We start from the raw sequence: 14,293 nt of genomic DNA, 5'->3' as shown, positions 1-14,293 counted from the left end.
TGTTAGACCCGCTCGACATCCATTGCTTTCGGTCCCCTACAGGGGGGGGGGGGGGGGGGTTGCCCACATCTGAGGTCCTCTCCAAGGTTTCTCATAGTCAGCATTGTCACTGGCGTCCCACTGGGTGTGAATTCTCCCTGCCCACTGGGTGTGAGTTTTCCTTGCCCTTTTGTGGGTTCTTCCGAGGATGTTGTAGTCGTAATGATTTGTGCAGTCCTTTGAGACATTTGTGATTTGGGGCTATATAAATAAACATTGATTGATTGATTGATGTGAATAATGCTGTATAATAGACTGTATTTATATTGTTCACATGTGAATAATGCTGTATAATAGACTGTATTAATATTATTCACATGTGAATAATGCTGTATGATAGACTGTATTTATATTATTCACATGTGAACAATGCTGTATAATAGACTATATTATGCACATGTGAATAATGCTGTATAATAGACTATATTTATATTATTCACATGTGAATAATGCTGTATAATAGACTGTATTTATGTTATTCACATGTAAATAATGCTGTATAATAGACTGTATGCTATTCACATGTGAAAAATGCTGTATAATACTGTATTTATGTTATTCCCATGTGAATAATGCTGTATAATAGACTGTATTTATATTATTCACATTTGAAAATCGCTGTATAATAGATTGTATTTCTATTATTCACATGTGAATAATGCTGTATAATAGACTGTATTTATATTATTCACATGTGAATAATGCTGTATAATAGACTGTATTTATATTATTCACATGTGAATAATGCTGTATAATAGACTGTATTTATATTATTCACATGTGAATAATGCTGTATTATAGACTGTATTTATGTTATTTACATGTGAATAATGTATAATAGACTGTATTTATATTATTCACATGTGAATAATGCTGTATAATAGACTGTAATTATGTTATTTACATGTGAACAATGCTGTATAATAGACTGTATTTATATTATTCACATGTGAATAATGCTGTATAATAGACTGTATTTATATTATTCACATGTGAATAATGCTGTATAATAGACTGTATTTATGTTATTTACATGTGAATAATGTTGTATAATAGACTGTAATTATGTTATTTACATGTGAATAATGCTGTATAATAGACTGTATTTATATCATTCACATGTGAACAATGCTCTATAATAGACTGTATTTATATTATTCACATGTGAATAATGCTGTATAATAGACTGTATTTATATTATTCACATGTGAACAATGCTGTATAACAGACTGTATTTATGTTATTCACATGTGAATAATGCTGTATAAGACTGTATTTCTATTATTCACATGTGAATAATGCTGTATAAGACTGTATTTCTATTATTCACATGTGAATAATGCTGTATAATAGACTGTATTTATGTTATTCACATGTGAATAATGCTGTATAATAGACTGTATTTCTATTATTCACATGTGAATAATGCTGTATAAGACTGTATTTCTATTATTCACATGTGAATAATGCTGTATAAGACTGTATTTCTATTATTCACATGTGAATAATGCTGTATAATAGACTGTATTTATGTTATTCACATGTGAATAATGCTGTATAATAGACTGTATTTATATTATTCACATGTGAATAATGCTTTATAATAAACTGTATTTATGTTATTTACATTTGAATAATCTTGTATAATAGACTGTAATTATGTTATTTACATGTGAATAATGCTGTATAATAGACTGTATTTATATTATTCACATGTGAACAATGCTGTATAATAGACTGTATTTATATTATTCACAAGTGAATAATGCTGTATAATAGACTGTATTTATATTATTCACATGTGAATAATGCTGTATATTAGACTATATTTCTATTATTCACATGTGAATAATGCTGTATAATAGACTGTATTTCTATTATTCCCATGTGAATAATGCTGTATAATAGACTGTATTTCTATTATTCACATGTGAATAATGCTGTATAATAGACTGTATTTATGTTATTCCCATGTGAATAATGCTGTATAATAGACTGTATTTATATTATTCACATGTGAATAATGCTGTATAATAGACAGTATTTATGTTATTCACATGTGAATAATGCTGTATAATAGACTGTATTTATATTATTCACATTTGAAAATCGCTGTATAATAGATTGTATTTCTATTATTCACATGTGAAAAATGCTGTATAATAGACTGTATTTCTATTATTCACATGTGAATAATGCTGTATAATAGACTGTATTTATATTATTCACATGTGAACAATGCTGTATAATAGACTGTATTTATATTATTCACATGTGAATAATGCTGTATAATAGACTATATTTCTATTATTCACATGTGAATAATGCTGTATAATAGACTGTATTTCTATTATTCCCATGTGAATAATGCTGTATAATAGACTGTATTTCTATTATTCACATGTGAATAATGCTGTATAATAGACAGTATGTATGTTATTCACATGTGAATAATGCTGTATAATAGACTGTATTTCTATTATTCACATGTGAATAATGCTGTATAAGACTGTATTTCTATTATTCACATGTGAATAATGCTGTATAAGACTGTATTTCTATTATTCACATGTGAATAATGCTGTATAATAGACTGTATTTATGTTATTCACATGTGAATAATGCTGTATAATAAACTGTATTTATGTTATTTACATTTGAATAATCTTGTATAATAGACTGTAATTATGTTATTTACATGTGAATAATGCTGTATAATAGACTATTTATATTATTCACATGTGAATAATGCTGTATAATAGACTATATTTCTATTATTCACATGTGAATAATGCTGTATAATAGACTGTATTTCTATTATTCCCATGTGAATAATGCTGTATAATAGACTGTATTTCTATTATTCACATGTGAATAATGCTGTATAATAGACTGTATTTATGTTATTCCCATGTGAATAATGCTGTCTAATAGACAGTATATATGTTTTTCACATGTGAATAATGCTGTATAATAGACAGTATTTATGTTATTCACATGTGAATAATGCTGTATAATAGACTGTATTTATATTATTCACATTTGAAAATCGCTGTATAATAGATTGTATTTCTATTATTCACATGTGAATAATGCTGTATAATAGACTGTATTTATGTTATTCCCATGTGAATAATGCTGTATAATTGACTGTATTTATATTATTCACATGTGAATAATGCTGTATAATAGACTGTATTATATGTGAATAATAGAAATACAATATATTATACAGCGATTTTCAAATGTGAATAATATAAACACAGTCTATTATGCAGCATGATTCACATGTGAATCATGCTGTATAATACAGTCTATTATACAGCATGATTCACATGTGAATAATATAAATACAGTCTATAATACAGCATTATTCACATGTGAATAATAGAAATACAGTCTATTATACAGCATTATTCACATGTGAATGATATAAATACAGTCTTATACAGCATTATTCACATGTGAATAACATAAATACAGTCTATTATACAGCATTATTCACATGGGAATAATATGAATACAGTCTATTTATATTTCTACATTATAAATAGACTGTATTTCTATTATTCACATGTGAATAATGCTGTATAATAGACTGTATTTATATTATTCACATGTGAATAATGCTGTATAATAGACTGTATTTATATTATTCACATGTGAATAATGCTGTATAATAGAATGTATTTATATCATTCACATGTGAAAAATGCTTGAAAATCCCTGGTCCAGAAAACAGGGTAATAGTCCAAAAGCACATTGGTGGAAGAGAATAGTTGACAGATGATTTGTAACGATGGCTCCAGACGATCTTACCGATGTTGTTGCGAATGCTTGAACTCCGTCTGTGGTCTTCTCTCTGCAAAATCCCCTCCTCTTGGTGGCCCGGCAGCTGATCGCCGGCGTCCTGCGTGATATCAGACGTGGGCGCCGTGGTGCTGTCCGCCGGGGCGTGGGGCTTGTCCACCACCATGTTGGTGAGCGGGGTGAGGAAGTGATAGGTGATTGACAGATTTGTGGCCTGCCGGACGTGCTCTTCTCTCCCCCTGCTGGTTGGACTCCGCAGACGTGAGCGCAGCTTCTCCTTCACGCTGAGGAAAGCCCACACCCGTTCCGTAAAGTCGCTCGCCGTCCAGCCCAGAGTGTCTCCCCATCCCCGCGTGGGGCCTGGGCTTCGAGAGCCCGCCTCCACCGCCGCTTTCACACGCTTCTCCGTTTCCGAGTGCCGCCGCCGCAGCGGGACGTCGGCCTCCAGGACCACGGTCTTGTCATCGTTGGTGGCCGTCACCTGCACGTGGAGGGACTCGGCGCTCCGGTTGCTCAGCCTGCCGGCCACCACCAACTCCGAGCCATCGAAGTAGTTGCGGAAGAGATGCTGCGTGACGTTCTGCACAGAGTCCTCCGCGTAGTTGATCCTGATGTCCGACAGCAGCGGTGTTCCGATTTCCTCGTAGAACCTGGACATGGGACACGGAATACTTGTCAACGGTGTCCAGTCTGCTCTGGCTTTGTGTTTGTCAAACAAAAACCAGTCCAGTTCAAGACAACATCAAAAGTGAAACAGCATGAAAATGGTCAGATCTCTCAAAAAATAGACCGTTTGTTTCCCCAGGAAATCCATCTCTGTCACTCCAACTCGCCTCTCATTTAAAGCAGGGTTAGGGAAGCTATGGCTCTCGAGCCAGATGCGGCTCTTTTGTTGCCTGCATCTGGCTCTCAGATAAATCTTAGCTGACATTTCTACATTATATCCGCTGGTAATCTGTAAGGTTTAAACACTGATGACATCTATTAAACAGACAAGAAGCAGAGACAGAGTTCAATTTGGCTCAATGAGGAGACACGTGTTTTGGGCTGTATTCTAGTTACAGATCTATGTTGTGTTTTGGAAAAAGGTTGTCATAAACGTTACTTAATTTATTAAAATAAATCATTAAAAAAGAAGACAATTTTGTATACATATGCAAATGTATTCAGTTTCAAACATTTTTTTTATTTTCTTCTTTCCTTCATGGATCTGAACTTTACCGCTGCTGGTAGTTTTTTTCTGTTTTATTTAATAAGTTGTAGGTGTATTTATTTCAGTATAAAAGTGTAAAAAGTGTTTTGCTTGGGTCATGAAATGATGATAATGCTGTGCCTGGGGCATACATACTTTTTATATTTAACGCTTAAATCTCTGGAGTCTACATCAACTTCACATCTATTCCCCGTTTCAAAATGTTTTAGTTTGTAGTTGTGATTTCCCTCTCTGCATGAAAGTTTAAAAGTAGCATATATGAATGCAGTATGAAGAAGAATGTTTGAATGTAGACACATAGAATCATCATACTGCTGTCATTATATGCATCAAGTCTTCATTCAAGGCTAAGGCAACATATGGAGATATATATATATATATATATATATATATATATATATATATATATATATATATATATATATATATATAAGGCAACATTAGAAGATATATATATATATATATATATAAGGCAACATATGGAGCTATATATATATATATAAGGCAACATATGGATATATATATATATATAAGGCAACATATGGAGATATATATATATATATAAGGCAACATATGGATATATATATATATATATAAGGCAACATATGGAGATATATATATATATATATATAAGGCAACATATGGATATATATATATATATAAGGCACCATATGGATATATATATATATATAAGGCAACATATGGATATATATATATATATATATATATATATATAAGGCAACATATGGAGATATATATATAAGGCAACATATGGAGATATATATATATAAGGCAACATATGGAGATATATATATATATATAAGGCAACATATGGAGATATATATATATATATAAGGCAACATATGGAGATATATATATATAAGGCAACATATGGAGATATATATATATATATATAAGGCAACATATGGAGATATATATATAAGGCAACATATGGAGATATATATATATAAGGCAACATATGGAGATATATATATATATATAAGGCAACATATGGAGATATATATATATATATAAGGCAACATATGGAGATATATATATATAAGGCAACATATGGAGATATATATATATATATATAAGGCAACATATGGAGATATATATATAAGGCAACATATGGAGATATATATATATATATAAGGCAACATATGGAGATATATATATAAGGCAACATATGGAGATATATATATATAAGGCAACATATGGAGATATATATATATATAAGGCAACATATGGAGATATATATATAAGGCAACATATGGAGATATATATATAAGGCAACATATGGAGATATATATATAAGGCAACATATGGAGATATATATATAAGGCAACATATGGAGATATATATATAAGGCAACATATGGAGATATATATATAAGGCAACATATGGAGATATATATATATAAGGCAACATATGGAGATATATATATATATAAGGCAACATATGGAGATATATATATAAGGCAACATATGGAGATATATATATAAGGCAACATATGGAGATATATATATAAGGCAACATATGGAGATATATATATAAGGCAACATATGGAGATATATATATAAGGCAACATATGGAGATATATATATATATATAAGGCAACATATGGAGATATATATATATAAGGCAACATATGGAGATATATATATATATATAAGGCAACATATGGAGATATATATATATATATAAGGCAACATATGGAGATATATATATATATATAAGGCAACATATGGAGATATATATATATATATATAAGGCAACATATGGAGATATATATATATATAAGGCAACATATGGAGATATATATATATAAGGCAACATATGGAGATATATATATATAAGGCAACATATGGAGATATATATATATATATAAGGCAACATATGGAGATATATATATAAGGCAACATATGGAGATATATATATATATATATATATATAAGGCAACATATGGAGATATATATATATATATATAAGGCAACATATGGAGATATATATATATATAAGGCAACATATGCAGATATACATGGTGTATCGTGAGATATCAATAAAAGGCCGTATCGCCCAGCCTTACTTCAGAGTATTGAAGAAAGTCATTTTTAGTTTTTTTTATGTAACATTTGCAATATTTGCTGTACTACAAAATTCCCTGGGGCTCTTGGAGTGTAAATATTCATACGTTTTCCCTCATAAGTGAGGTTGTAACCTTCGTAATGTTCTAACGTGACCGCGGTCTGATTCTGTTTTTTAGAAGGTGCGGGCCACACTTTGTTGCTTTACGTCAGACCTGGGCAAATTAAGGCCCGGGGGCCACATGAGGCCCACTAAGCTTTTGACAATTTGGCCCGCCGGACATTTCCAAATCATTGTTTGAGATGTTTAAGATGGAAAGTGTAGCTGACATCATGATGTGTACTCATCTTGTCTAAGTCTTCAACTATACTAAGTCTTTCCTTGCTTGGAATCTGCATCATCTAATTACTTACTATGTCATCTAATTACTTACTATGTCATCTAATTACTTACTATGTCATCTAATTACTTACTATGTCATCTAATTACTTACTATGTCATCTAATTACTTACTATGTCATCTAATTACTTACTATGTCATCTAATTATTACTATGTCATCTAATTACTTACTATGTCATCTAATTACTTACTATGTCATCTAATTATTACTATGTCATCTAATTACTTACTATGTCATCTAATTACTTACTATGTCATCTAATTACTTACTATGTCATCTAATTACTTACTATGCTCATCTAATTACTTACTATGCTCATCTAATTACTTACTATGCTCATCTAATTAGTTACTGTGCTCATCTAATTACTTACTATGCTCATCTAATTACTTACTATGTCATCTAATTATTACTATGTCATCTAATTACTTACTATGTCATCTAATTACTTACTATGTCATCTAATTATTACAATGTCATCTAATTACTTACTATGTCATCTAATTATTACTATGTCATCTAATTACTTACTATGTCATCTAATTACTTACTATGCTCATCTGATTACTTACTATGTCATCTAATTACTTACTATGTCATCTAATTATTACTATGTCATCTAATTACTTACTATGTCATCTAATTACTTACTATGTCATCTGATTACTTACTATGTCATCTAATTACTTACTATGTCATCTAATTATTACTATGTCATCTAATTACTTACTATGTCATCTAATTACTAACTATGTCATCTAATTACTTACTATGTCATCTAATTACTTACTAGGTCATCTAATTACTAACTATGTCATCTAATTACTTACTATGTCATCTAATTACTTACTATGTCATCTAATTACTTACTATGCTCATCTAATTACTTACTATGTCATCTAATTATTACTATGTCATCTAATTACTTACTATGTCATCTAATTACTAACTATGTCATCTAATTACTTACTATGTCATCTAATTACTTACTAGGTCATCTAATTACTAACTATGTCATCTAATTACTTACTATGTCATCTAATTACTTACTAGGTCATCTAATTACTTACTATGTCATCTAATTACTTACTATGTCATTTAATTACTAACTATGTCATCTAATTACTTACTATGCTCATCTTATTACTATGTCATCTAATTACTTACTATGCTCATCTAATTACTTACTATGTCATCTAATTATTTACTATGGTCATCTGATTAGTTACTATGGTAATGTAATTAGGTATTTAGTTTCTATGGTCATCTAATTAGTTACTATGGTCATCTAATTCGTGTGTATGGTCATCTAATTAGTTAATATGGTCATCTAATTAGTTACTATGGTAATGTAATTAGTTGTGATGGTCATCTAATTAGTTACTATGGTCATCTAATTAGTTACTATGGTAATGTAATTAGTTATTATGGTCATATAATTAGTTAATATGGTCATCTAATTAGTTAATATGGTCATCTAATTAGTTACTATAGTAATGTAATTAGTCATTATGGTAATCTAATTAGTTACTATGATCATCTAATTAGTTACTATGGTCATCTAATTAGTTATTATGGTCATCTAATTAGTTACTATGGTCATCTAATTAGTTACTACAGTAATGTAATTAGTTATTATGGTAAGCTAATTAGTTACTATGATCCTCTAATTAGTTACTATGGTCATCTAATTAGTTATTACAGTAATGTAATTAGTTATTATGGTAATCTAATTAGTTACTATGGTCATCTAATTAGTTAATATGGTCATCTAATGAGTTACTATGGTAATGTAATTAGTTGTGATGGTCATCTAATTAGTTACTATGGTCATCTAATTAGTTACTATGGTAATGTAATTAGTTATTATGGTAATCTAATTAGTTACTATGGTCAACTGATTAGTTACTATGGTAATGTAATTAGTTAGTTTGGTCATATAATTAGTTAATATAGTCATCTAATTAGTTAATATGGTCATCTAATTAGTTACTATAGTAATGTAATTAGTTATTATGGTAATCTAATTAGTTACTATGGTCATCTAATTAGTTACTATGGTAATGTAATTAGTTATGATGGTCATCTAATTAGTTACTATGGTCATCTATTTAGTTACTATGGTCATCTAATTAGTTACTATGGTAATGTAATTAGTTATTATGGTCATCTAATTAGTTACTATGGTCATCTAATTAGTTACTATGGTAATGTATTTAGTTATTATGGTAATCTAATTAGTTACTATGGTCATCTAATTAGTTATGATCATCTAATTAGTTACTACGGTCATCTAATTAGTTACTACAGTAATGTAATGAGTTATGGTAATCTAATTAGTTACTATGATCATCTAATTAGCTACTATGGTTATCTAATTAGTTACTATGGTCATCTAATTAGTTATTACAGTAATGTAATTAGTTATTATGGTAATCTAATTAGTTACTATGATCATCTCGTTAGTTACGATGGCCAACTTGGTCACAGCAGCTCAGACGAGGCATCAAGCAGTGTGGGCGGGAAGCGTTTCCACAGACGCGGAAGTAGATTTTCACACCAAAGTTGTAAAGCTTAGTGATATATCAGAATTATCAGACTGTAGGTGAGTTTATTGTGTACCCTTTGCGTTCATATTTCACTCTTTGTTGCATTTTTGTTGCATTTCACTTGATTGTAAAATATGTGGATGGAAAGGGGGTGTGACCTTCATATTTTGTCAATATTCAGTGTTTTATCCTTCATAGAAAAAATTTTAATTCATCATGTTTAAGGCGGTTTGTCATAACGTTTTTAGCATTCAATCAGACATTATTGCCAAGTTTTGTATTAGTGTCCCTAAAAATAGATATTCTGGCCCCCAGACACATTTTTTTCTCTAAATGTGGCCCCTGAGTCAAAATAATTGCCCAGGCCTGCTTTAAATGGTAGAAAGAAAACATTCCATCTGGAAAGACGCTATTGTACTGGCGTCCTTCCACGGTTTTTACCTTCCGCCCGGCCAATCTGCTGGCGTAATCTCTCCAAAGCGAGCGCCACCCCGCTCAAGAGCTACGCTAACCTGCATAAAAGACAAGCTAAGTCCTCCTCACCTTGCGAGCCCCGTGTTTGTTTAAGGCCTATTATCTGTCGCACCCACTCGCACAACACGGGTGCATTCCTCATGCCGCTGTGCAAACAGCTCGCACGGCGGCCAGCACGGGTGGATGGTGGAGGATAAAGAGCAGGAAAGACCGGGGGGTCTCGGGCCTGATTAGAGAGGGCGGCTGTCGACACCAACACATTTGTTGGGGTCCTGCTTTTATGGCCGTGATGAATAACGGACAGACAGAAGCGGAGGATTAAAAACAGGATGCAGGAAGAATTAATTAGCAACAAAAACAGCACGGGATCCGTCGACGCAAATATAATCATTTGGCACTCACTATGGGATTTATCAAGACTAAAACTGTTCTGCGGACGCTGTTTTGCGTTTATATATTTCCATTCACGTATGTTCTGAGCTGTCACTTTTTTACCGTAAAGTCTAAGGGGTTTTTTTTGGTGTCTTATTGTAAATGGAATTAAAGTACAGTAAAAAAAAAATTGCAGAACAGTTGCCAGAGTTAAAATATTAACAGTGGTGCTGTTTTTCTATTTACACTAATATATTGTTAAAACAAACAAACAAAAAAAAACAACTTACATTTCCTGTAAAAAAAACAAACACATCTAGAATCTTTTCCATTTACTTTACATTGCTAAAAAAAACCCCACAAAAACCCCCCACTATTTTTCACAAAAAAATCCTGGTGACGGTCAAGTTTTTTTACTGTAAAATTTAGAGATATTTTTATACAGGATATGAAAAACACATTATTCAAATGCATGGAAAAAATAAAAAGATCCTATTAGTTGTTCCACGCGGCCCAGCTGCCGCCAGTGCTGTAAATGTTCCTTACGTACATATTGGCTTTCACTATGGAATGCACTTTGAGTCACTAGAGAAATGCGCTATATAAATACAATTCACTTCATTCACCAGTGTGAGCGGCACTCGGGGCCAAGAGTAAAGTGAAGTGAATTATATTTATACAGCACTTTTTCTCTAGGGCACTTTTTAAAAGTGCTTTACATGGTGAAACCCAAAATCCTAGTAAGATTTAAAGCTGAGAGCAGGTGGCTCAAGTGTCTTGCCCAAGGACACAACGGCAGTGACTAGGATGGCGGACACGGGGATCGAACCTGCAATCCTGAAGTTGCTGGCACGGCCGCTCTACCAACCGAGCTAAACCGTCCTGGCAAAGTGACACCGTTACGCACAAACGGCGGCGAGTAATGAGACGGTCGTGTTGCAAGGAAAAGACGACTGAGAGATAAGATTCCGTCCCGTGTGTGTGTGTGTGTGTGTGTGTTTGTGTGTGCGTGTGTGTGTGTGTGTGTGTGTGTGTGTCAACATATTGCAATTGATAAGTTAAAAAGTCAAAGTAACAACGATAGTCACACACACACACACACAGGAGGTGTGGAGAAATTACGCTCTGCACCCTTGATCACCCACCCAGGAGGTGAGGGGAGCAGTGAGCAGCAACGGTGGCCACGCCCAGGGATCATTTTTGGTGATTCAACTCCCAATTTCACCCCTTGATGCTGAATGTCAAGCAGGGAAGTAATAATTGCATGTAAGTTATCACAAAACTTTGTGTTTCAATGAGTTCACGGCAAGAAGACAAAAGCTGTCTTGGATTCTGCCAAGAAGAAGGCTTGCAAAACTCCACTGTGTAGGATGGGAAGCAACATGAAGGGTGTTCTGTTTCTTGGACATATTGCAATCCACAGAAAGATTTTTTTCTTGACCCAAGAACTGTGAAGCAGAGAGGAAGCGGGGCCTGACTTCCCTCCAGGCGACCTTTTCTTTTAACTATTTTACAATCTTTTCTTGGGCAGCACGGTGGTAGAGGGGTTAGTGCATCTGCCTCACAATACAAAAGGTCCTTAGTAGTCCTGGGTTCAATCCCGGGCTCGGGATCTACATGGGTTCCCTCCGGGTACTCCGGCTTCCTCCCACCTCCAAAAACATGCACCTGGGGATAAGTTAATTGGCAACAGTTTGGGAAAGTGGCCATGCGCAACCCGAGGGTCCCTGGTTCAATCCCCACCTAGTAGCAACCTCATCACGTCTGTTGTGTCCTGAGCAAGACACTTCACCCTTGCTCCTGATGGGTGCTGGTTGGCGCCTTGCATGGCAGCTCCCTCCATCAGTGTGTGAATGTGTGTGAGAATGTGGAAGTAGTGTCAAACTGCTTTGAGTACCTTGAAGGTAGAAAAGCTACACAAGTACAACCCATTTATCATTTATAACACTAAATTGCCCCTAGTGTGTGAATGTTGTCTGTGATGAGGTGGCGACTAGTCCAAGGTGCACCCCGCCTTCCGCCCGATTGTAGCTGAGATAGGCACCAGCGTCCCCCGCGACCCCAAAAGGGAATAAGCGGTAGAAAATGGATGGATGGGTGTGAATGTTTTCTGTCTATCTGTGTTGGCCCTTCAATGAAGTGGTGACTTGTCCAGGGTGTAGCCCGCGTTCCGCCCAGATGCAACTGAGATAGGCTCCAGCAACCCCAAAAGGGACAAGCGGTAGAAAATGGATGGATGGACAACCTTTTTTTTAAACTGTTTTTAATCAAAGGCGATGGCTGTTTACGACCCCGCTCCCTTAGAAACAGCTGTTGCCATGTAATCAGGTCAAGTCCAAATGAACGAGGAGGCGTACAATCTTTGGTCAGAGTGTGGTGGCACTGTACAAGGGTACGTGTTTCTACTCCATGTGCCAAATGTATTCCTGTCTCTATTGGATTCCTTGCTCCTTGTCTTGTTTAATAGACATCACCAGTGTTTGAACCTGACGGGCTCTCATTTTTTGGTATCACTCAGCCAGGGTTTGAACTGCCAACCTACCGATCTCAGGGCGGACACTCAAACCACTGGGCCACTGAGTAGGTTTTTTTTTAATCAGAGAACCTTGATAGCACACGCAAAGCTGATCTACTAAACGTGTGCAAAGTGGATTACGTCTCTTTAGTGAGTCTTGAATAAGGTGTGCCATCCATTGGGTGTCTCTGTCTTCATTAATATGCAAAATATTTTCTGATCATGGAGGAGAAGACGCAAATATCATTATTTAGCAGGTGCAATGTGATTTATCAAGACTTGCAGGGTAATAGTTTGCACACACTATTTAGCCCTTGTTTGGATACTAGCCCATTGTCTCTTTGAGTGCATAAGTATGTTTCACACTGAGAAGTGCAGTGCACTACAGCTCAAAACGCCTTCCTCAATCATGGCCAGGAGGCGGAGGGAAGGGGAGGGGCTACCTTGAGTGATTGCATTTTTTGGAGCTATTCTGACCTTTTTTTTACTGGGAATTGCAACCACTCCATGGAGAATTATTGCCGACATTACCAAAATATTGTCTGATTCAGTGTTTTTCGACCTTTTTTGTGCCAAAGGCACATTTTTTGCGTTGGAAACATGCGGAGGCAAACCACCAGCAGAAATCATAAAAAAAAAATAAACTCAGTTGACAGTAAAAAGTCGTTGTCGCAATTGATGGATGTTACTTCAAACCATAAGCAAGCATGCATGACTATAGCTCTTGTCTCAAAGTAGGTGTACTGTCACCACCTGTCACATCACACCCTGACTTATTTGGACTTTTTTTTTGCTGTTTTCCTGTGTGTATTCTTTTACTTCTTGTCTTGC

The 14,293-nt window shown here is 34.0% G+C and overlaps 1 protein-coding gene across 2 annotated transcripts in view; it reads right to left on the bottom strand.

The window, feature by feature from the left end:
• itih5 (inter-alpha-trypsin inhibitor heavy chain 5) overlaps window positions 1–14,293 on the bottom strand; it is a 48,844-nt gene that overhangs the window by 15,351 nt on the left and 19,200 nt on the right. For both annotated transcript variants that reach the window (XM_061912123.1, XM_061912122.1), the window contains one exon: window positions 3,859–4,499. In XM_061912123.1, the coding sequence (XP_061768107.1) occupies window positions 3,859–4,499 (641 nt within the window). The remainder of the gene's footprint in view (window positions 1–3,858; window positions 4,500–14,293) is intronic.

This window comes from Nerophis ophidion, linkage group LG10 (genome assembly GCF_033978795.1).
Source record: "Nerophis ophidion isolate RoL-2023_Sa linkage group LG10, RoL_Noph_v1.0, whole genome shotgun sequence".
In the NCBI taxonomy this organism is placed as follows: Eukaryota; Metazoa; Chordata; class Actinopteri; order Syngnathiformes; family Syngnathidae; genus Nerophis; species Nerophis ophidion.
The sequence above is the reverse complement of the archived record's forward strand: the minus strand, read 5'-3'. Positions and strand labels throughout refer to the sequence as shown.